The 25078-nt window shown below is 43.0% G+C and overlaps 1 protein-coding gene and 1 pseudogene across 2 annotated transcripts in view; both read left to right on the top strand.

Moving 5' to 3' along the window:
• Window positions 1–5211: 5211 nt before the first annotated feature.
• Window positions 5212–25078, top strand: part of STMND1 (stathmin domain containing 1) — a gene marked incomplete at both ends in the record, with an annotated part of 35272 nt that continues 15405 nt past the window's right edge. Inside the window, 5 exon segments of the mRNA XM_082847435.1 lie at window positions 5212–5218; window positions 7815–8006; window positions 8283–8452; window positions 8456–8515; window positions 20539–20719. Of these exon segments, the coding sequence (XP_082703561.1) occupies window positions 5212–5218; window positions 7815–8006; window positions 8283–8452; window positions 8456–8515; window positions 20539–20719 (610 nt within the window).
• LOC309967871 (actin-like protein 6A) lies at window positions 15134–16862 on the top strand (annotated as a pseudogene). The gene is made up of 2 exons: window positions 15134–15163; window positions 15381–16862. The product of its transcript is annotated as an actin-like protein 6A (transcript).

The raw sequence follows: 25078 nt of genomic DNA, 5'->3' as shown, positions 1-25078 counted from the left end.
TTGTAAAGTAAAAATACATTTGGAAAAAAAAAGGAGGATTTTTGTCATGAAATACAGTATGATCCTCTGCTGAGTGCTGGAGAAACTCTGCTAAGGGAAGAAGAAACAGTGGGATTCATGCAGGCGACGTGGACTTAGGATCACTGGGTGTAACCATATCGTGGGCCCATAGGTTGATAAATGAGCCCCTTTCTGACCCTCACACACCTTATACAATGAGTATAATAACACACAACCTCCCCAAGAACAAGAAGGAGATGGTACTACTTCTCTTGGGGTTCCACCCAGTCCTATGAGCAATGATGCTGACATAAGTTGCCTCACTGACCTGGACCCTATATTCTCCTAACTCCCGGGCAGCCACGCTGGCCTCCACCCTCTCCCTTGCATGGTCTAAGCATGCTCTGGCGCAGGGCGTTCTTGCTTGATGTCCTCTCTGCTTAGAAAACGCTGTCTCCCTCCATCCACAAAGGTCATTTCCTCTCTACCTCTCCTGACCCCTCATCTAAAATTATAGCTCCCCCCCCCCCCACCTCCCAGTTACTTTCTATCCTTTTCTGAGCTTTATTTTCCTGCACAGCACTTTTCACCACCTCCCAGGGTATCCGGCTACTCTTTTGTGTATTCCATTGCCACTCTAGACTCTAAGCTCTTTGAAGGCAGGGACTTTGTTTTGGCCTCTCCTGTACCCTCAGCACCTGGAACGGTGCCTGGTGCACAGTAGGAGCTCACTAAATATTTGTTGAGTGAATAAATAAGCAAACATGTAGAACAAATGGAAGGCTACAAAAGTATGTGTGGATGACAAGAAGATTGGCTTGGTTAGGTGGAAGTAACAAATGATGCTTGGCCATAAATTAAAATTCAATACATCAGACAATGGGAGATTTCATGGGAGCCTATAGGTATGGTGTCAGCTGGGGTGTCTGAGGGGCAATCTAGGAAGGTGATGAAGGATTCATGAGAAAAATGAGGCAGGTTGGGTCTGAAACACTTCCCCAAGAATTAGTAAGAAGAGCCTCTGGAAGGACAGGGGCGGCCGTCATCCCGTGGCTGGCTGATGTACACTCCATGGAGAGTGGAACAGCACAGGCTTTTTCTGACCCACACAGTTACTTTACTAGCACCTGAAAGTGTGGTGGCAGGTACCTCACCATGTGCAAAAAGTGACCATCTGCCACTCAAGAGCATTCACAAAACTGAGCTGGAGCTTAGCATTAGCCCTCGAGCTGGCATTCTGAACACGGACCTTTTTTTTTTAAGAATGAATGACATTTTTTCATTCTAGGTCCACAGTCTCTGCGTGACCCTTCTACTCTTAATAGTTGTCCCTACAAGAATTCCACCTGCCGACACCTGGTTGAAAGGTAGGGCTAAAGCAGATGTTATCACACACCAACTCTGAGCTCAGCAGAGCACCTGACACTTAGTAGGTGCCCAATCCATGTTTGGGGAATTAAATGGAAGGGAGCTATTTCTGCAAACAATGACACTGGTGCCACCTGGTATGGGGATGAAGCCCATTCAGGCACAGGGAATTGAAAAACTGAGTTCCTCTTTCCCACTAGAGGCTGGTCCAGAGCATACTCTAGACTCACACACACTTCTCTGTTTGGGAAAGTTGTCCTTACCTTTCCCCTTCATAAAAAATCTTTCTCTCTCTCTGTTTCCTTATTGTCTCTCTCTCTGTCTCCCTCCCCCATCCGTAACTCTCAAAAAGAGTACTTGTACCTGAATTTCAGTCTTCACAGAGAGAGAGAAATCAGTAACAGCCTCCCTGTGATGAATCTCCTGGAGAGACTCAACAGACTTTTGAGGGGAAAAGAGCTGTAATTTCCCTCCAAGTAATTCGGACTATCAGGCCCTCACCACAGCTTGTTCCGAAAGAGAGCACGGAGCAGGCAGCTCGCTGGGGCTGCTATAATTGTAGAGCCTGATCAAAGACAAGACAGAGGGAAGGAGAGCGAAGCAGGGAATCATGGGGCTTGTGTGAACCCCACCCGCTCAGAAGGGGGCTTCTCCAGAAGAAAGGAAATTGGCAGCATCCACTGTGAAAAGGGCAATGCTTCCTTTCGGTTGGTGGTAAATGACAAGTGATATTTGCACTCTTTTTTAAAAATTATTATTTTCCTAGAGCTTTGGGGCCTGATGCATGAGGGCTAGAGGGCAGATGAACTGTCCTTGTGGGTCTAAAAATGAGATGTAAGCAAGCTTGTGGTTAAAAAAAAAACCCTAAAAAACTTATCTTGTTCAAAAGCCAGATTATCCAACAAAACTTGTTTTCTTCACTTGCAGTGATGTTAGTTTGATAAAGCTGTGGACTTTCAGTCAGAGTTTAGAATTTTACAACTTTACAATAAAAAAAAATAGGTCAACCCTAAATGTCAAAATATAGTCTAAATCGTCTTAGCTGCCCTGAATTTTGTAATTACTGTGGGTGAGTGAAGCATTTTCCATGCCTATATATATATTTAGTTAGTTATATATTAAATATATATATTAGGACGATTAAATATATAACCCAATAACCCTAGGAGGTAGGTAGTATTGCTATCTCCTATTTTAAAGATGAGTACACTGAGATTTAGGAAGGTGAAATAATTTCCAAGGTCAAAGGTTGATCTTCTCTGAAGCCCAGATTCTTCTCCCCTCTGCTCTTTGCAATGTGGCAAGCATGGCTATGCATATGAATAACTCCAAATGCTTCTTTAAAATGCAGATTCTGGGGCACCCATCTCAGAGATTCTGATCCAATGCGTTTGTTCGTATTGCTGGGAATCTGCATTTATGACAACATGCAGAGGTTATTCTGAAACAGATGCTACAGTACCTCACTTTGAGAATAGGTGCTCCAGGGGCTATTAAATATTCAGCATCCTCCTAGTCAAGTCCTTTTATTACAAGAGTGAGGCGCTGACCCCCAGAGGTTAAACAACTTCCTGGAGGCCAGTCAACTACCGAGCCAGCTGGCCCAGCATTCTTTCCACCACATTCCAGTGGAGAAAAAATTCAAGTCTCTTAGACAGCTTTGTTCTCCCCCTAGTCTTTCAGTTCTGCAAGCAGCCAAACTCCCCTAGAGTAGCAAACAATATGTTCAAGGCCAGAGCGGAAAAATCACACCACTCATTCTAAAAGGCTCAGTGCTGCGTGCCCACGTACTGCCAAAATTAGAAGCGGTGAAAATCACTTAAATATTACTTTTCTTTAATTGTGAGAATATCAGTGTGTGAAAATTGCCATGTGTAACCTTAAGAGTTGTTACAGCTTTCTAAAAAGCGAGTTCGCCTTTCACAGCCATTCAGCGAGGACTGGTCCCCCTCTTACACACCCCCATTAAGCCCTCAGCACAGTCTTAGACACACATAAGACCTAAAGGTGGCTCAGAACTGGTTCTTAAGGGTAGATGTAAATGGGAGGCTTATAATTCTATGAGATTATCATGGCTACACTTCCTGTGAAGCTGCCATTCACTGAGGTATTCCTCTGAGATTGGCATTTTCTCTCTGTATTTACCCAGTTTGTGTTGAATGAGCCAACATCCAGATTGGTGGCTTAACGCCAAGGTTTGGTAAACAATTGTTCCTCTGTTTGTGGGCTTATTCATTTATTTCTGGGTGTTCCCTGCCAGGATCTGTCCTATCAAGTCCCTTAGAGGGAGGCCTAAAATACGCTTGCACTCTGCATTTTAGGCAACTCCATTAATTCATCGCTGGTGTCACGGCAAGCTTTCGCACAGGGGTTGCAAAAATCTTGATTATGCAAATGTGTTGTTGTGTATTTCTTAACAATATGCTGGTGCAACTTGCCTTGACTCATAGTAGTTTTATCACACAACCGCTCAGATCCATGAGGTTTCTAAGTGTGCTTGGTTCTGTTACTGCGGCAACCTGTGCCAGTGGATTCCTCAGCTATAAACTTCACATCTGAGCGACACAATGTGTGCGTGAAGGGGAGGACTGTTTTCCAGAAATACAATGTTTGGGTTGAAGCGTCTGACAAAGGGACGTGAAGAACCAGAACAATATGGGGTTTTTAAATTAGGTCTTTAAATTCAAGATGACACTTGAAATACCACCCTCTTTCTTACAATCTGGTGCTCTTTTTTCTTTTTCCAGAAACGACAAGCGTCCCTGCGCTAAGTCTCAGGATGCAAAACAGCTGAGCGGCACAGGGAAGTTTTGTTCGCTACTCCATAGCCATCCTGTTGAACAGGGCACTCGATCGAAGCAGGGGAGGGTTTTAGCAGTTGAATGAAGCCACTTAACAAAATGTTTCATGGGCCTGGGAGTTGTTAGTTAATGAGATAAACTCCCCTCGTATGGCAGCTCTTTCCTGGGAGTTTTTGGCCCTTCTGGAAGCAGTACAAACTCTTTCAGGCCGTTGGGGTTCCGCAGAATTATTTCATGCCCCTGTGGGAATTACTTTATCATTTTAAATCAGAGATCAGCAAACATTTTCCATAAAAGGCCAGATAATAAATATCTTCAGCTACCTAAGCCATATGGTCTCTGTCACAACTATTCAACCCTGCCATTGTAGCAAAAATTAGAGATAATATGTAAACGAATGGGAGTGTCTCTGTTCCAATAAAACTTTATTTACAGACAATGGAACTAGGATGCCATGTAATTTTCAGGAATTACTAATTAATGTTCTTTTTTTCCTATATTTTTTCAACCATTTAAAATCTATTCTTAGCTCATGTGTCAGATAAAGACAGGCAGTGGGCCATAGTTTTCCCATCCTTGCTTTAAGCCAATTGACTGATAAAATAGAAATACCAACATAGTCATCAGCTTCCCTCATTTACCTAATCCTTAGCAAGCCCTCAAAAATGTCAGCTATTTCTGAAATAATTAGTCAGTTGGGACACGTTTGGGAATGAAGGTCAGCACGTAATTTTTCTATGCATAGGAAGAACGCTGGTAAACTCAGTGGATTTGGTGGTGGGATCAGAATTGATTTCTCTGACGTCCCACTTCCTAGAAAAGCTTAGGGTCTGAACTAAAATTGTAGAGCTTTCAATGTGAACTCTGAAACCCCTTGGCGGCGTGGTACCAACCACTGCCCCCGCCAACCCCCGCCGCCCTGATATACTAACCTTCCCAGTGCTGCGGGGAGACACGTCTGCTCTCTGGTTTGCCCGTCATCCCTGGAAGGGTAACTTTCAGAACAGACAGAAGAGGAAAAGCTACCTCCAGAGCTTGGGTGATGGCAAGTAAGGATTTTCTTTTCTTCTTCACTCTGATCCACTAACTTGCAAAGATCCTTTCTCTACCAGGGAAGAGAATGAGAAGCTGGTGTGGCACTCAGGCTCCTAGTTGTAATTTTATGTGATAAAGGTGCTTCCTAGACAGAGGATACCTTGATAAAATGAGGCCAGGGTTTCTTTTCCTCTATGCTTGATTGTCTAATAAACTTCATTTTATTCTTCCCTGTCATTTTCCTCCTCTATTCTTTCTCCTTCCTCCCATTTTTCCTTTCTCCTTTCTGCCTTTTGAAGTCATGATTTGATATTCTGATGAGTTCTGCACCCTTCCCACTCCAAGTGTGACCCTGTGCAAAAAGCGACAGAAGCACTGGGAGCTTTTCAGAAATGTGGGATTTGGGGCCGCACCCTAAACCTACTGAATCATAATCTGCATTTTAACAAGATCTCCAGGGTGTGCACTGTAAAGTGTGAGAGGCCCAAGTCCTTACAATACCCTCATCGCTCCAGAGGAAAAAAAAGCTCAAGACAAACCTCAGGCTTAAATAGATTCTGTAGGGAAGTAAAAACTTGACCTTCCAGAGATTATTCATATCTGAGGAGAAAAATGGAGAGTAGTAGTCAAACTTTAAAGGGAGCAAGTGACAGCCCTGCTTGGGTGAGCCTTGAAGGATTTTTCCCTCTAGCAGTCATCCAGGTGGAAACAGGTTATCCAAGACCAGAATAGGATAGTTAAGGACATAGAGCCTGGAGCCTTAGAATAGCGCCCCAGCTCCAGTGAAGGGAGATGTGGAAATGATACCAGCACACATTCTGTGGCTTAGGCTGCGGGTAACAGAGGCTGCTTCACTGCAGAGAGAGGTCAGAGGACGGTGTAGAGGGCAGAGGCATGCCTTGGCATTCTGGAATAAACAGTCAGTGGTGTGCTCTCTGGGGGAGGGGGAGGGGGAGGAGGGCTGGGGAGAAAGCCTTTGATTTGGAGCATCTACCAGTTTTCATGGTGTACATAGTCCTACCTTGGCTGATTTTAAACTATCAACGTGATATCACTGAAGGTGGAGTTGGGAAGAGACACACAGTAGCACACCATACAGATACAAGAGACGTCAATAAACTCAGAAACGTAGTAAGTTGTAATAATTAGAAACTGATTAAAATAATTTCCTCTTCTTCAATTAGAAACTGAGTTGTACTTATTACCTTTGTTTTTAATATAACTAATTTAACTGTGAGTTTATATAATTTAATTTTTAGTAATGGCTGTGTTGAACAACTAGGTCCAGATATTCCCGAGAATTGTCTCTCATGAGACAGTACAAGCAGGCTCCAGCACATACCTTTAAAAAGGGCATTTTTCTACCTAGAGGGGTGGGATAGGGAGGGTGGGAGGGAGACGCAAGAGGGAGGAGATATGGGGATCTATGTATATGTATAGCTGATTCACTTTTTTATAAAGCAGAAACTAACATACCATTGTAAAGCAATTATACTCCAATAAAGATGTTAAAAAAAACCGGGCATTTTCCACAACTTTGGACTGTAAATGATAGGATGCCTCAGAAGATAGCTGCACAATACATTTGGGTATCATTCATTCACACTGATGTCCTAGCAAGCCTCTGTTCACAGATGGCCTTCAAAGGAAAAAAAAGAAAGATCTGTAGTATTTCACTCTTACAGTTCATCCTACAAACTTCCGTTAAACTTTCTCAAGAACGTTTTATAGGTGTCCTCTGTATTGAGTTCTAGTTGAGAATTTTTCAGTTTCCAATTGGAACATTTCATGTGACTTATTACACCCATGAGTTAACACAGAGAAGTTCCCAAAACACCATTTTAGCCTGGCTTCAACTCTTCATTCACAAATGTTTAATGCCTGTCGCTCAACAATCATAATGCCTTGGCTTGAGTTTCATCTCATCTTTCCTCTTCTTCAATTTTAGCCAAAGGAAAATTGACAGGCAGCACCCTCACAGCAGTAAGGAGAGTGAAATGAGCTTAAATGGTATAAAGCAAATAATCAGCTTCCTATAACACAGCTGACCATTAATTTCCTTAGCAGGATCCAGAACTTGTACGACATTTCCAAGAATCCTTTCTCGTATTTGCCTGGTGTTACGGATACACGGGACAGAGTGAGGCCACCTGGTGCCTCATTCCAGCTCCCTCATTAACTGCCCCCCCACCCCCACCCCCGTCTACGTCGCTCAACCTCACTGAGCCTAAGTTTGCAGCCTGTAAAATAAGGGGCTGGTAGATAACGTCTAGATCCCTTTCAACTCTTTTAAAAATAATTTATTCTGGAAAACAAAAATTAATTGGAAATAGGATAAAAAGGAAAAAAAATCCAGGAAGGAACAACTTATTGCTCATTTGGGCAGTCCACCTGGTCTGCCTTTCTTTGATGGATGCCACCATTTTAATTCTCTGAGAGAAATATGCACACCCATCCACCCTCTTTCCTTACAAGGTAACAGCTCATAAAATGCACCTTCCATAAAAATGATTTGCATGACCCATTTCGCGGCTGCTGAGCTGTTTATGATCCTAAAAGTCTGGTTTTCTTCACTGAGTGGGCTTCTGTTTGCGTGCCCGTCCCCTCCAGGGTCTCCCTGCGCCACTGCAGTCTGCTGCCAGGCGGGCCGCCTCCACCGTCCACCTGTCCTCAAGCGCTGCTTCCGCCGGCGGGACTCCTACGGTCGCCTTCCTCGCAACCTCCTTCTACACAGTCCCCACGGGGTCTGTAGCCCCAAAGCCAACAGCTTGAGCGCCCGGCTGAGGCAGCAGGGGTGGGGACGTGCCCCACGATGCCTTGGAAAGGAAAAAAAAAGAGGTCCCCGCAGGATGCTGGCGCCTAGGGTACTTTTAAAACCAGCGTGGCCAGGCAGCAGTCTCCCCTCACTAGGCTCGGGAGAGGGCAACCCAGGTGTCCTTTAAACGCCTCCGATCTTGCAGGTCCCGGTTACAAAAGTCCCATTGCCGCCCAGGTCCTAGGTCCGCGTGATGGGGTTTACAGTGGCGACGGTTCCGGGCCACGGCCCTGGTGTCGAGCGCCTCCTGCCGAGCCTTTAAGTGCGCGAGGCGGGAGAGGCTGGAGTCACTGAGGGCGGCGGGGGGAGGCGCAGCGCGCAGGGCCGAAACGCACGTGCGCGAAGGGCGCGGCGAGGAGCGCTCGAGGGCGCGCAGGGGGCGGCCCGGCCCGAGGAGCGGCGCGCGGCGCGCACCGTGGGCTGCGGACCTTCCTAGGCCGCTGCAGAACAGAGACGTGTGCCCGCGCCTCAGAAGGGCTGGAAAGAGGGATTCAAGGTAAAAACAAAGAGACAAACGGGAACAAAGTGTTTTACCCGGCAGGCCTGGCGATTCCCACGCTTGGAGGCGGCTTGGACGACGGGCAGTGGGTGGGCGGGGAGGAAGCGGCTTTCTTCTGGGGCCGCTTAACTGCTGTCTTAACCAGGTCTCGTGCTGCTACAGGACTAGCTTTTGTGTTTCAAGAGGCCGCGAAGGTGGTCGCACCCCAGGGCAGAGGTAGGAATAACGGGATGAGCGGGGCGTTCGGCACAGAGCTGGTTTGGTGGTGATTCGCAGGGGAAACTGAGAGTTCCTGGGAGCCGCCATATAGGCTTCCGGAAAGTGGGCCCCTTGGGAGTTCCTTAGCGCTGGAAGAGATCTTAGCAGCCGTCTGGCTGAGCCCTCGTGCTGCTCACAAGAGGATCTAGAAGCCCAGAGAGGTGGACAACTTGCCCGAGGCTCCACAGCTCGTTTGGGGGCGGAGCTGGAGATAGAACCAGTTGTCAAGAGTCTCGTCCTAGGACTCTGCCCACTCTCCCTCAAGGTTTCATCTCCCGTAATTCTTCTGGAGAAAAGAATAGGCGCTTTTTTCTAGGGTAGTGTTTGGAGGGATGGGCTGAGGGAGGCGGAAGTGCGGTCCATGATTCTTTACATCCTCACCACCGGGGCGAGATTCCACAAACAGAACTAGGAACCCACAAAGGTTCCTTCCGGAGCGGTTACCCAAAGACAGTGTTACCATATAATTTATCATTAAAAGCAGAATACTCTTAAGAATGGAAGGGAACCCTATTAATAACTTTGCCCAGACAGTCTGATATAAGCCCATACTGCCTGCCGCAAACCAAGACTTAAGGTCACCCCTCCTGAAGCGCATTTTTGGAACTACAGTTTAAAGAGCACACACTTTCTCTCAGCAGGTGATGGGCAAGACATTCTTCAGTATCAGTTACAGCACCTACTGTGTGTGCGTCCATCAAAAACAAACCAGAGGCAGCTAAAGGCTGGGACTCAGGCTTAGTCCCTGGTGCCCTGGGGGATGCCTGTCCCCAGATGCCCACCCATCTCAACATTGTTTTCTGCTTTCCATCCCAACCGCCACTGTCTGCCTTTAGGGCCCCATTACCTATTATTGGGTCTTTCTGCCTCTCCCATCACCGCCCTAACCAGGCTATCTTGCTAAGAAAAAAATTCCCTGCAGTGTGCAAAAGTTTACATTTGGTCCTACTGGTCTGTCTAATGACATCCTCTGCTCTCCAGACGCTCTCATTCGTGGACCCTCAGGTCTGCCAAGCCAAGAACCTGCAGTGCTCAGTTCCTCCAGGCTTCCTCACCCTCTGTGCCTTTCCCCATGCCATTCCCTCTTCCTGGAATGCCTCCCTGGGCCCCATTGCCCGTCTGCCTCGTGAAATCCTACTTCTCCTGTCTGCGCTGAGCCCGAGCACCACTGCCCAAATACTCTGGTGCTCCCTTATCACGTGGTAACTGTTTGTTTAAAGCTGCTTCTCCCTAATAGATTTATGGGCTTCTTGGGAGCAATTTGGTCATCTTTGTTATTATTCATCACTGCTGTGGAGTGACATTAAGAATGCTGTTTTTCCCTCTCCTTTTCCAGAAAATAATGTGATTTTAAAGTACTAATCCATTTTGCTTTTCCTTGTTTGTGCAAAAATCTTTTAAAATTTATTTTACTGGCATGATTACATATAAGACTTCAGTAGAAGAAAATTTTCACTATTTGAGTTTGTTTTCTGGCCATTTATCATTTGTCCCATTTCATGGTTATTACTGAAAATAATTTTGTTGTATAGAGAAGGAGTGCTGAAAAGCAATCCTCTCCAAGTGTCAAATGCACTAGGTCCCTTTGGGCCAAGCATCTCAAGGCCTGGGAGGGGTTTGGGTTTCTTCCTGAATTTCCTTGCTTGGAGTTTGGTACAAGGCTCCTCATTAGTCTCCCTGGGTGCTTCCTTCATGACCAGCCTCCACCTGCCCTGCAGCTCCAATCTTCCACATGACCTCCAGAGGGATCGTTCTAAAATAAAATCTGATTATGTCAGTTCTCTGCTGAAAAAACGTCAGTGACCCACTAGGTAGACACACCAACCAATGGTCAAGAATGTGACTACCTAGGTTTGATTTCTGGATTCACCACTTGTTAGTTGTGTGACTTTGGTTAAGTCATTTGATCTCTCTGTGCCCTGGCTTCCTTATCTGTAAAATGAGGGTAATAATAGTTATTTTATAGAGTTGTGAGGATGAAATGAATTGAGTTCACATTAAGTGCTCATACCAAAGCTTGGCACAGAATAAGCACTTAATATTAATTATTACAATCACTATTATTACCATTATTTATGTGAGATAAAATCCTAAGTTCTTAGTGTGCCTTACTAGCGACTCTCGAGCTGACGCCTGTCAACTTCTCCAGTTTCATCTCTCCTTTCCCTCCGATTCTGGTCAGACCTCACCACGTGTTCCGCAACCCCATTCTGTTCCTACCTCTGTGCCTTTGCACCTGTTCTCTTTCCTTCAGACCTTTCCTTCTTTGTTTTCCTGGACCACAGGCAAATATGCCCCCAAGTTTCAATATGACTCAAGACCACTCTTTGCAGTCCCCCTGCCCCTGCCCCCGTGCTGGTGGAGTGGACCTTACACCCTCTCCTATCATATTTCAGAATTTTTCATTGTACTTATTTGTTTCCATGCTTGCCTCCCATCCTAAGCTATTACTGAGGAAAAGAACTGCTTTTCTTTTTTTTGCGGTACGCGGGCCTCTCACTGTTGTGGCCTCTCCCGTTGCGGAGCACAGGCTCCAGACGCGCAGGCTCAGCGGCCATGGCTCACGGGCCCAGCCACTCAGCGGCATGTGGGATCTTCCGGGACTGGGGCACGAACCTGTGTCCCCTTCATCGGCAGGCGCACTCTCAACCACTGCGCCACCAGGGAAGCCCAAGAACTGCTTTATGTCTTTGTGTCTCCAGTGCTCGCTACAGTGCTTGGTGCAGAGCAGCCATTAACGAATGTTTCTTGGGTGACTGCATGTCCCTCCCAGCTCCTGCAATTCCTTAGCATCTTCCTGTTTCCTAGTAGCATAACTAGACTAATGACACTCAGCAAGGAGGAAATTTAATATTAAAATAACCTGAAAATAGACTCAGAGTTGACTCTCGTCTGTACCTCTCTTTCCCTACCCCAAGCATTTGACTTTGGAAATCTGATCTGGGAAAAGTATGATTATTAATTAAACACTCTCAGGCTGTCAGAACAGTACTTTTTGCTACCTTCATAAATGCGTAAGGCTGAGAGTTTACTAGTTCGGCAGTGTCTTTTAAATGAGATGAACATGTTTGCTTGCATGAAATATTTATGTTTCTTAGCGGCACGACTTCAAAATATTCTGAATCAAACTTCTTGAGATCTGCCTGCAGAGTTTCTGTTCACTCTCCCTTAAAGTGGAAAGAGGACATGGTAATAAAATAATGCATAAGAAGGAAAGCATGGGAAACTTTTTTATTTAGAGAAATGCTCTTCTTCTATGTGATTAACTCAAAGTTTCTTGCTTAATATAAAAGGGGAGAGACTAGATTGGAATAGATGATCTCTAAGTATCCTTCAGTTTTCCCCTAAACTTTGACAAGAAAATTCTTGTTTGTCGTCAGTAAAAGGAGCTAACTTTTAAAGTGCAATTAAAAATATATATTTATATATACATTGTAAAGCAATCATACTCCAATAAAGATGTTAAAATATGAATATATATATTTCTGTTTGGTTTTTGGAGGGTTGCTATTTATTATTACATTTATTTGAAGTACACTAGAAAAAAATCAAAATTTCATGAGAAAATTCTTCCTATATGTCTACAGACAAATATATTTATAAAATGCATCTGCCAATAATTTGATTTCAGAAGGTTTCAGCTCCAGGGAGCCTTGACAAATGACTCCCTCCCTCCAAGCTGTTTGGCAAATTTGTTTCCCCAAAGCTTTAGAACACAACATATAATACTGCCAGACCAACCAACCAACAAACAAACAAAACACCTTTCTGTAGTTAAAAGTAATACCTTTTTCGGAATGGTGTTAATTCCCATGCATAGCTGTTACCTTGGAATGCACAGTTTTTCAATTCTGTCTAAAATTTATCAATTTTTATTAAGACAAGGAAGCATAAAATGAAATTGATACAAAATGTGGAAACATTGAATCTGTACTTCTGCTACAACTTCATCTCAAGGAAAAAATAAAACCTTCGACCCACCTCCCCACCCCCTTCCCCCAGTACCATTGCAGACAGACTTCTTATTGGTGTGAAAATATAAATGCACGCATAGGTAGACCAGGAAAACTGTCTATGCCCTATCCCTGTGAGGCATAGATCTAATTAGTTTGTAAATATCTCTCATCTTTGGACTATGTCTATTCTCAAGTCTAGATTATGAAATTGGGTGTTAAAATTTCCAGAATGTGTTGCACATAGATAAGATGTTTGAAAGACTTCTTAGTTTGCAAAAGAGAAAAACCTTAAATTTCTGCTCTGGAAACTGAAGGCTGGTGCATGTTCTTTTATGCTGGAAGCTTGTGTTTCATTGGCTACAATTTAAGTTTTGGTCACTGACAGAGCTTGAAGGCAGACCATACCTAAATAAGCATAAATGGAAAAGTTCCTTGCTCAGGCCTGGATGAATTGCTTTGTGGGAACAATTGGGAGGTTGTTCAGGGTTGTGGCCTTTAAATCTATTCTGACTTGTATTTGACAGATGATCTTTGTGAAAAGCCACGCGTTAGACTGAAAACATTCAAGTTTGCTCTCAGTTCCAGTATGGGCATTTTGTTTATTGTTGTTGTTAAATCAGTTCCCTGTTTCAGGATCTCCACTGGGAAATCTTAAATGGCAAAATTAGTCCCTGTGTGTAACTCAGTGCTGTACTAGGTTCAAAAAACGATGGATCTGGGAAACGAAGTGAACTCGTCAAAATAACTGTCTTACGCTCCCTGTAGATATTGGTTTTTAATAGTTCATTTGGAAAGAGGGACAGTATAATCTTTACCTTCAGTGTGAACTGTGAGCCCCTAAAAGGTAAATATCAGACAGGGCCTCCTTTTCCTTTGTTATATAAAATATATGTGTGTGTGTGTGTGTGTGTGTGTATTTCATATTATATATATTTCGTATAACAAAGGAAAAGGAGGCCCTGTCTGATATGATTGTTATTATATAATAACATAGCATGTAATATGTAAAGACTCTTTTCCTGGGTCAGCTTACCATGCAGGGGCTACATGGGCAGTAACTGAGTCTGTGAAGAAAGAGATGGAGAGAGAAAGAGAAAAGCATGTAGATCCTCTCCCACTTTCTCCTTGCGCTGCGTCATAGTACAGATCTGTTGAGTTTTTATTTGCTTACTTGTTTGTTCAGTTGGTTGGTTTTTCATATTTTCCCGTGTAGTTTTGAGCCACAGAACTAATTAACCATCAATACAATGAACTGATGTTGGTTTAGCTGGAGTGATCACGTTCTGTAAACAGGGTGATAAGCAATGCGAGTCTCCCTACGAACATGTGAGAATCGCTAATTGAATTCTGAGAACCCGAGGGTGACAGGGACCCACCACCTAGCTATGGTGATTTCTCCTTAGCCTCTGAGGGAGCTTTGGAATGCTTCCAGAAGGTGGTCAAATGTGCTTAGATTTTTAAATTGGTATGATTTTTATTGTGAAAGTCCCAAGAGTTTCATGCCAGTGTCCTGGCCTTTTATTGTTTTCCTAAAGGGAATGTTTTCTGTTTAGTTCCTAGAGTCATAATTTAGAGCCAGAAGGGACCTCTCTCCTTTAAACTGAAGCTCTGAGAGGTCCGTTATCCACCTTTCTGATATTTCGGGGCCCACCTCTTTCCCCCATTTTCACTACCACGGTCCTAGTTCATGCGTCATCCAATCTCACCTGAACAACTGTAGGCATCGTAACTGGTCGCTCTGTGCTGTCCCATCCTTCCTTCTACTCCTGCCATTTGCACTAACCCCAAAGTGATTTTTCTAAAAATCATACCTGATGCTTTTACACATCCATGTGTAAAAATCCTACAAAAGATTCCTGTTGCCTTCAAAATAAAATGACACGTCTTTACCTGTCGCAAAAGACTTTCCCACCTCAGCACCGACCACTTTCTACCTCAGTCTGTTTCTGCTAAACTGGAGTAATTCAAGTTCCTCGGCACACCATGTTGTTTCACACCCTGTCTTTGTGTGTACTTTTTCCTGTGTCTAGAATGACCTTTTCTCCTTCCCCACTGGAAGCTCATTCATCAAGACCCGATCCAGGCATTTTCTCGTTGGTACCATTCGTGACCCCCAACAAGACACACACGTGTATCCGTGTGACAGGGCTGTGCTGAGAAGAGTGGGAGTTGGAGGGTGGAGTCTTGAGGCCCTTTGAAGTTTCAGAGGAGAAGATCACCCCTTGGGCCAAAATAGTAAAATCAGTAGACATTTTAAAAATGGCCAGAAGGGTGTGGACGCAGCTTTGTTGCCTGAGGTGGGTGGCGGTGTAAGTTAAGGGAGTCGGGGACCATCGCTTTTCGGGACCCGCAGTCACTTCGCCTGGTGGCCTTTAGCGTAGGAGTCGCATCGATAGCAGCCATGAGCAGCGGGGTGTACGGGGGAGATGAAGTTGGAGCCCTTGTTTGTTTTTTTTTTTGCGGTACGCGGGCCTCTCACCGTTGTGGCCTCTCCCGTTGCGGAGCACAGGCTCCGGACGCGCAGGCTCAGCGGCCATGGCTCACGGGCCCAGCCGCTCCGCGGCACGTAGGATCTTCCTGGACTGGGGCACGAACCCGCGTCCCCTGCATCGGCAGGCGGACTCTCAACCACTGCGCCATCAGGGAAGCCCGGAACCCTTGTGTTTGACATTGGATCCTATACTGTGAAAGCTGGTTATGCTGGTGAGGACTCTCCCAAGATGGATTTCCCTATGGCTATTGGTATGGTGTAGAAAGAGGTGACGGAAGTACATTGATGGAAATAGATGGTGAGAAAGGCAAACAAGGCGGTCCCACCTATTACATAGATACAAATGCCCTGCGTGTTCCGAGGGAGAATACAGAGGCCATATTCCACCACTGAAAACTGGGATGGTTGAAGATTGGGGTAGTTTCCAGGCTATTTTGGCTCATACCTCCAAAATGAGTCAAATCAGAAGCCAGCCTGCATCCTGTTCTCATGTCAGAAGCACCGTGGAATACCAGAGCAAAGAGAGAGAAACGGACAGAGTTAATGTTTGAGCACCACAACATCCCTGCGTTCTTCCTTTGCAAAACCGCTGTTTTGACAGCATTTGCTAATGGTCATTCTACTGGGTTTATCTTAGGCAGTGGAGCCACTCATACCACTGCAGTTCCAGTTCACGATGGCCATGTCCTTCAGCAAAGCATTGTAAAATCCCCTGTTGCTGGAGACTGTATTACTATGCAGTGCAGAGAACTCTTCCAAGAAATGAATATAGAACTGATTGCTCCATATATGATTGCATCAAAAGAAGCTGTTTGTGAAGGATCTCCAGCAAACTGGAACAGAAGAGAGAAGTGGCCACAGGTTACAAGGTCTTGGCACAATTACATGTGTAACTGTGTTATCCAGGATTTTCAAGGCTCAGTACTTCAAGTATCAGATTCAACTTACGATGAAAAAGTAGCCGCACAGATGCCAACTGTTCATTATGAATTCCCCAATGACTACAACTGTGATTTTGGAGCAGAACGGTTAAAGATTCCTGAAGGATTATTTGACTCTTCCAGTGTAAAGGGGTTATCAGGAAATACAATGCTGGGCGTCAGTCATGTTGTCGCTACAAGTGTTGGAATGTGCGATATTGATATCAGACCAGGTCTCTATGGCAGCGTTATAGTGGCAGGAGGAAACACGCTAATATAGAGCTTTACTGACAGGTTGAATAGAGAACTCTCTCAGAAAACACCCCCAAGTATGCGGTTGAAACTGATTGCAAATAATACAACAGTGGAACAGAGGTTTAGTTCATGGATCGGTGGCTCCATTCTAGCTTCTTTGGGCACATTTCAGCAGGTGTGGATTTCCAAACAAGAATATGAAGAAGGAGGGAAGCAGCGTGTAGAAAGGAAATGCCCTTGAGAAGAGTTCCCAAACCTCTACCTTCTATGTCACCTTATGTTTCATAGCTTTAGTATACTCGGGAAAAGAACAACCATCTTTTGTAGAATGTTTATACATTTTTGCATATTTCAGTTTCCACTTAAATTTTTTTTTTTTTTTTTTTCTGTACGTGGGCCTCTTACTGTTGTGGCCTCTCCCATTGCGGAGCACAGGCTCCGGACGCGCAGGCTTAGCGGCCATGGCTCATGGGCCCAGCCTCTCTGAGGCATGTGGGATCTTCCCAGACCAGGGCACAAACCCATGTCCCCTGCATCGGCAGGCGGACTCTCAACCACTGCACCACCAGGGAAGCCCTCCACTTAAATTTTTTAAGGCTTTAACTGGCTCTATAGATTAAAATAAGTTTGTGCTTTCCTTGAAATGCACTTATTCTTATTACAAGCATTTTATAATTTTGTATAAATGTCTATTTTCTCTAAATATTTTGCTTTCAGTAAAATGCTTTCCAACTCCGTTTAGTATATTACCACTGGGTTGGTAGAATTGCTTTTTATTGACTAGTAAAACTTACTGCCTATATTTTTTACCTTAAGCTTTTAAAATTAAATAAAAATTACTAGCCAAAAAAAAAAATAGCTAGAAGACAGTAGTCTGTAGAAGATGCTTATGTTCTTGCCTCTTCTAGGGATACTATAGAGGATTCCTCTGGTAAGTGTGTCTTAGATGGAGAAGAAGTTGGCTGATAACATCTACTAGAGTCCTTGACTTCCATTGAATGAGGAGTGGGAGAGAAAAGTTTTTCTGAACATATTAATTTACTTCCTTTCAAAATAAATGACAGTTCTTTAAATCAAATTAATTTAGCTTCATGAAAGACTCCTTATATTTTCCTTCTTTTACTGTGGAATTATGAAAAATTTGACATGGACCAGCATTTTGGAGTTGGTGGTTTACTAAATCACCTATCAGCCCCTTTTATGCCATGTTTCAGCCTATCTACAAGCAGTGAAACTGTGGTATGAAGAAATAGACATCCTTAAAAGGAGAAGGTGGGATTGTAAGTCAATGCAGGATTTATAGAAGGCCCTCTGGAAACACATTAATATAAAGTATGTATATCCTCTGACTCAGCAGGTCCACATCTAGGAATTTATTCTCATGGAAGGATTGGGTGAGTTCACACTGATGTATATGCACAGATATTATACCAGTTCTGTTTATTATATTGAGAGGTTAGAAACCTAGATGTCCTTCAGTAGGTGGTTTAGTTACATAATGGACTGCAATGCAATCGTCAGATAAACAACTACTCTCACCATTAAATAGAATGAGATAGACCTATATGTATTGACATAGGTAAATGTCTCTGATATATAATAGTTACTAGAAAACAAAGGTTACAGGAATACATCACTTAATATATAATCTGATTTCTTTTGTTTTTGAAACAGCTTTATTGAAATGTAAACCACATATATTGATACAATTCATCCATTAAAATGCACAATTGACAACCATCACCACAAGCTAATTTTGGGACACTTTTGTCCCCCTAAAAGGAACCACTATCCATTGGCAGCCAACAGGCATTTCCTGAGAAACCACTAAATCCGCCTTCTGTTTCTATTAATCTGCCTCTTCTGAACATGTCATGTAAGTGGAATGATCTTTGTCACTGGCTTCTTTCACTTAGTATAATGTTGTCAGGTGTCACCTGTATTGTAGCATGTATCTACTGATAACACGTAAGTCTATAAAAAGCTTCATTGCTTTTTATTGCCAAATAATATTCCTTGGTATGGATAGGCCACATTTAATTTATCTAGTCATCAGTTGCTGGACATTTGGGTTGTTTCCACTTTTTAGATATTTGAATAATAACTATGAAGATTTGTGCAAGATTTGTGTGCAAGATTTTGTATGAGCAGACGTTTTCATTTTGCTTGGGTATATACTTAGGGGTGGAATTTCGGGGTCATCTGGTAACTCTATGTTAAGAGGAAATTTTTGAGGAACTCTCAAATCATTTCCCAAAGTGGCTGCACCATTTTACATTCCCACGGCAATGTGCAAGGGTTCCAATTTTTCCACATCCTTGACAACACTTCTTACGATGTGTCTTTTTCATGATAGTCATCTTAGTGTGTGTGAAGTGATATCTCTTTATGGTTTTGATTTACATCTCCCTAATGACCAATGATATTGAACATCTTTTCATATGCTTACTGGCCAATTCCAATTTATTTTTAAAGATTATAGTTATATAATCAAACATATTTGGGAAGTTATATACTAAGATGTCAATAATGCTTCTGTCTAGGGACTGGTCTTTCTTATTTTCTACTGTGTTTCTATATCAGTCAGGGTTTTACCAAAGAATCAGAACCAGTAGGATGGATGAACAGATAGATAAAGAGATGTGTTATAAGGAATTGGCTTATGCAATTTTAAGGGCTGGCAAAGCAAGTCCAAAACCCATACAATAGAATAGGTGGTCCAGAAAGCTAGGCTGGAGCTGAAGCTGCATCTACAGAATTCCTTCTCCCTCAGAGAAACCTCGGTTCCACTCTTAAGGCCTTCAACTGATTGGATGAGGCCCACCCAGATTATTTGAGGATCATTTCCTTTGCTTAAAGTCAACTAATTTTAGATGTTAACCACATCTACCAAATACCGTAACAGCAAAGCCTAGATTAGTGTTTGATTGAAACAAAAACAATAATGGTAGCTTCATTTTTAAAAAGGCTTTTACGAAATTGAGTTATTTGTAGTGAGGTGGATGGACCTAGAGTCTGTCATACAGAGTGAAGTAAGTCAGAAAGAGAAAAGTACCGTATGCTGACACATATATGTGGAATCTAGGGGGGGAAAATGGTTCTGAAGAACCTATGGGCAGGACAGGAATAAAGACACAGATGTAGAGAATGGACTTGAGGACATGGGGAGGGGGAAGGGTAAGCTGGGACCAAGTGAGAGAGTGGCATGGACATATATACACTACCAGATGTAAAATAGATAGCTAGTGGGAAGCAGCTGCATAGCACAGGGAGATCAGCTCGGTGTTTTGTGACCACCTAGAGGGGTGGGATAAGGAGAGTGGGAGGGAGACGCAAGAGGGAGGGGATATGGGGATATATGTATAGCTGATTCACTTTGTTATAAAGCAGAAACTAACACACCATTGTAAAGCGGTTATACTCCAATAAAGATGTTAAAAAATAAATAAATAAAAAGGCTTTGTACATAGCAGTGTCTTTACTTTTCACATTTGATGATTAAACTTGTTCATCTTGGTGCCCTCCAGAATACTCAGCATGATAGCTTGTACCTGGTAGATTCCTATTAGTCACTGTGTTAGATTCCTACAGCCACTATAACGAATTAATGTAAGTTTAGTGGCTTCAAACAACACAATTTTATTCCCTCACAGTTCTGGAGGTCAGAAGTCCAAAATTGGTTCCACTGGGCGAAAGTCAAGATGTTTGCAGGGCTGGTTCCTTTCAAAGGCTCTGAGGAGAGAGTCTTTTTCCTCGATTTTTCCAGCTTCTAGAGCTGCATTCCTGCGTTCCTCGGCTGGTGGCCCTTCCTGCATCTTCATTGCTGGTACTGCAGCATCTCCAACTGTGTCCGTGCTTCTGACGTCGCATCACCATCTCCTTCTCTGTGGTCAAATCTTCCTCTGCCTCCCTCTTCTAAGGACACTTGTGATTACATTCAGAGCCCACCTAGATAACCTGGGATACTCCTGCTATCACAAGGTCCTTAATTTAATCACACCTGCAAAGAAAGTCCCTTTTGCCACATAAGGTCACATTGACAGGGTGCTGGGTGCTACTCAGCTATTCACAAAGCAGACTGTGGGGCACGTTCATCTTTTAAGAAATCTTGACTCTTACAGAGCCGTTTCCTTTTCACAGGCTGATGTCGGTGTGGCTTATTCCGGGGAGAATTTCAGACCCCAGATTGAAACTGTGCTCGCCAAGGATAATGTGGGCAGCCCTGGAAGCCTGGACAAGCAGGCCCGGTTGGGAAGCTTACCTGGAACCATTCCAGAAAGTTCCCCATTTCCTAGTGAAAGAAACAGAAGAATAAATTCAGGTAACAGCCCCTGTTCATGTTGATCTATATAAAATACTGTTTCTCTGAATATGTTTTATAACGTGTGTTTGGTGACTTGTCACAGCTTTGTGAACCAGACAGTGCTTCAAATGTCAAGGTCGCATCTCCAAGACATAGCCTTAGGCCTTCATTAGGTAAGTAATACTAACCGTTAATCTTCTTGTTGATGACATAATTAAAACTATCTTTTTTTAAACTAAGAGCCTTTATTGGTGGTTGGGATAAGGCCTTGGGAATACGAGTTGCACAGGCTTTAGTTAAATTCCTCAAAACTTGCACTATGTTAACCTCTTTCCAAGGCAAAGGTTTCCAAGGTTCTACATTTGAAAAATTAAGTAAAATCTGCATCAAACTTTTTCTCTTGTCTCTCCCCATTCAAAGTTATAAGCAAATGTACAATAAAAATATCTTTCAAAAACATAAAAGATGTGATGTTGACCTGGTGTGTTCTTTAGAAACTATTTGTGGTTTTTCCTATGGTATGTTTTCACTTTACTTGAGTTACCCTTCTGTTGTTAAGAGCTCTTGTTTCTGTTTCATCAGCCTTTGAAACAAATTGAACTTAACAGACTTCAAGGAAGACTTATTTGGGGTAGGGGGAGGCTTTCCTTCCTCATTGCTGTAGTTTCTTCCCTAGGGACCAGTTAGAGTTGGAAAATAGATTGGATAGTAAGTGAGATTCTTTTTCCTGGACTTTTGTGGCAACTCGGGTTATGACAAATTTCCTTTTTTAATACCCTTTTTTTTTATTTCTTAAATTGAAGTATAGTTGATTTACAATATTATGTTAGTTTTTAGGAGTACAGCATAGGGATTCAGTATTTTTACAGCTTATACTCCATTATAAGTAATTACAAGGTAATGGCTGTAATTCCCTGGGCTATAAAATGTCCTTGTTGTTTATCTATTTTATACATAGTAGTTTGTATCTCTTCATCACCTACCCCTATCTTGCCCTTCCCCTCTTCACTCTCCCCTTCGGTAACCACTAGTGGGTTTTCTATACCTGTGAGTCTGTTTCTGCTTTGCATATGCATTCGTTTGTGTTAGTTTTTAGATTCCACATAGATGTGGTATTATACAGTATATTTCTTTCTCTGACTTATTTCACGCAGCATAATATCCTCTAGGTCCATCGCACATTTCACATTTGCCCTCGTCTTGTGCTTCTGATAGGGTGTAGCATGACCTCTGAGGATGAAGGAGGAGATGGGGGATGCAGGGCAGGGATGGCCTCTTTCTCTACCTCTGTGTTGGGCCAGCACATGTATTTTTTCTCTCTGATGACTCTCTTGATGAGAATCCCTCCTAGACTGCAACACGAATACTCAATATCCATGTGTTAACAGACTAGGGATTGTTAGGAGGACAGGGGTGCCCTCGGACAGGCAGTCCTGCCATCTGTACACCGTTGAAAGCAGTGTGGGGAGGGAGGGCCCCAGGTAAGCAGGATGGTGCTAAGAGAGACCAGCAGGGGAGGGACTGAACCACCAAAGCAGGTGTTTTCAAAATGTAGTGTAAATTTGTTTTCAGGAAAGCTCTTCCCACAGGATGAATAAGAACCGGTACCCTGAGCTTTCTACTTGTTCTCTGCCCAGTTTCCTCTCTGTCTCCTCTCTGCATCCCTGCTCTTCACAGCTACAGAGTATATTTGTTAAAAATTTCAAGGTTCACACATTGTAAATCAGCTATTTCAATAAAAATTTTTTTAAATTTCAAGTTTCACACTAACATTTCCCAAGTATTTCCTTTTAGTAAAAAAACAAAACAAACTAACACTTCTGTGGAAGTCCCTGGTGGTCCAGTGGTCAGGACTCTGAACTCTCACGGCCGAGGGCCCGGGTTCAATCCTTGGTCGGGGAACTGAGATCCCACAAGCTGCATGGCACGGCCAAAAACAAAAACAAAACAAACAAACAAACAAAAAGAACTTCTGATTTTGAGAAGTTTCAGATAAGAAAAGTTGTCCAAAACAAAGAATGCCTGTATTCTTTCACCCAGATTCCCCCAAAGTTAATGTTGTACCACGTTTGTGTTATCACTGTCCCCTCTCTTCCCTCCCTCCCTCTTCCCTCTCCCCCCCTTCTCCCATATACATCTATATTTTTTCTGAGAGTAAGTCACAGACATAATGATACTTTACTCTTAAATATATCAGTGTGCATTACCTAAAAACAAGAACATTCTTTGCAAAATCACAGTACAAGGATCCAAATCAGACAATTACCACTGATGCAGTGCTGTTTACTCACCTATTCAGATTTTGTCAGTTGTCTCACAAATGTCCTTTGGAAATAAATTTCTGGTTCAAGATCTAATGCAGAATCACATGTTTAATGTAGTTGTCGTGTGACTTCAGTTTCCTTTAATCCGGAACAATTCCTTGGCCTTTTTTTGTCTTCTAAACCCTTGATATATTTGGAGATATAAGCCACTTACTTTGTAGAACATTCCTCCGTTTGGGTTTGTCTGATATTTCCTCATGATTAGGTTCAGAATATGGATTTTTAGCGAGAATACCAAAAATGATATTGTATCCTGCTTAGTACATCAAATCAGGAGGTACGTGATACCTAGTTTTGACTTTTACTGTGGGTTTTTTTTTTTTTTTGCCATTCTGAAGGTTTTTTCGTTTTTGTTTTTGTTTTGTTTTGTTTTGGCGGTACGCGGGCCTCTCACCGCTGTGGCCTGTCCCATTGCGGAGCACAGGCTCCGGACGCGCAGGCCCAGCGGCCATGGCTCATGGGCCCAGCCGCTCCGCGGCACGCGGGATCCTCCCGAACCGGGGCACGAACCCGCATCCCCTGCATCGGCAGGTGGACTCCCAACCACTGCACCACCAGGGAAGCCCCTGAAGGGTTTTTTTTAATGTAGTAAAAGTTATCAATCTTTCTTTCATGGAACCTGGATTTTGAGACATAGCTAGAAAGCCTTTCCCTACACCAAGATTAAAGACAAATCCACCCATGTTTTCTTGCATAATTTCACTTTTTACACTTAGGCTTATGAAATTTCTAATGGCATGAACTGATGCTACTGTAAATATTAACTACATAAGAAATAAAACTGGATGTTCAGTATGATGTCAAATTTATAAAAATTAAATTTCATATGTTAACTGGCAACCTCTGAAAGGTAAGAGTATGGACATTTTAATTTTCCTCTTTACTCTTTTTTATATATTCCAAGTTTACTCTGATAACTACGTATTTCTTTTATAATCAGAAAGAAGCACAATGTTATTTTTAAACATTCCCCCAATAGTCTTCAGTGTCCCAAGAAATCATGAATATTAGCTGAAATGACTGATGTAGTCCAGGGATTTCTGTATAAGTGAGCTACTGTAAATGTCAAGCCAAGTACTTTGGTAGACTCAGAAAAGAATGGATAGAAATGGTTAAAATAATTCTGTTATGGTAGTGACAGATGTCAATGATGACATTCTTTTTAAGAACATCCTGAGAGAGAAGTGGACCATGACCAGTGGGAGCCATTTATTGATACATAACCTATTTGGGAAGGAGTACAGTGAGGTGGTGAAGAGCGTGGATGCTAATGTCAAATAGACTTGGGTTCAAATCCTAGTTAATTCACTTACTACTTGTGTCACCTTGAGCAAGTTAATTAGCCTCTCTCATATAGTTTATGTATAAAATAGAGATACTGGGCTTCCCTGGTGGTGCAGTGGTTGAGAGTCTGCCTGCCGATGCAGGGGACACGGGTTTGTGCCCCAGTCCGGGAAGATCCCACGTGCCGCGGAGTGGCTGGGCCCCTGAGCCATGGCCGCTGAGCCTGCGCGTCTGGAGCCTGTGCCCCGCAACAGGAGAGGCCACAGCAGTGAGAGGCCCGTGTACCGCAAAAAAAAAAAAAAAAAAAAAAAAAAAGAAGAGATACTAACACCTCTGTCACAGAATTTATGTTTGAATTAGATCTTACAAAGAACATAAAGTACTTAATATAGTGCCAGGCACATGAGTGCTCAATAAATGCTCATTATTATTATTATTTTGACCCTTGCAGATAAGCCCAGCTTCTAACAAATAATTCATTCTAATTCCTTGAAGAGGATTCACCTCTTCTTGATTTTTTTCTGTTCTTTTAGTTTCTAGTTTACCTCCTTGAAACCCATGCTTTATTTACTACTCTGTACCAAAATCTGTACAGAGCACTTTAAAATGAGAACTGACTCTATTTCAAACACGTGTATGAGTAGAAGACATAGCACTGGAAAGGTGATAAGACTATAGGAAATTCGTTGGGGTTAATTGCAGCAGGCAATTAGAGAAGTCTCTGATACTAGGAAGGTTAATATTCTGAAGTGAGAGACATCTGGTTTGT

The sequence above is a fragment of the Leucopleurus acutus genome (assembly GCF_964270905.1).
Source record: "Leucopleurus acutus genome assembly, chromosome: 10".
NCBI lineage: Eukaryota > Metazoa > Chordata > Mammalia > Artiodactyla > Delphinidae > Leucopleurus > Leucopleurus acutus.
The sequence above is the reverse complement of the archived record's forward strand: the minus strand, read 5'-3'. Positions and strand labels throughout refer to the sequence as shown.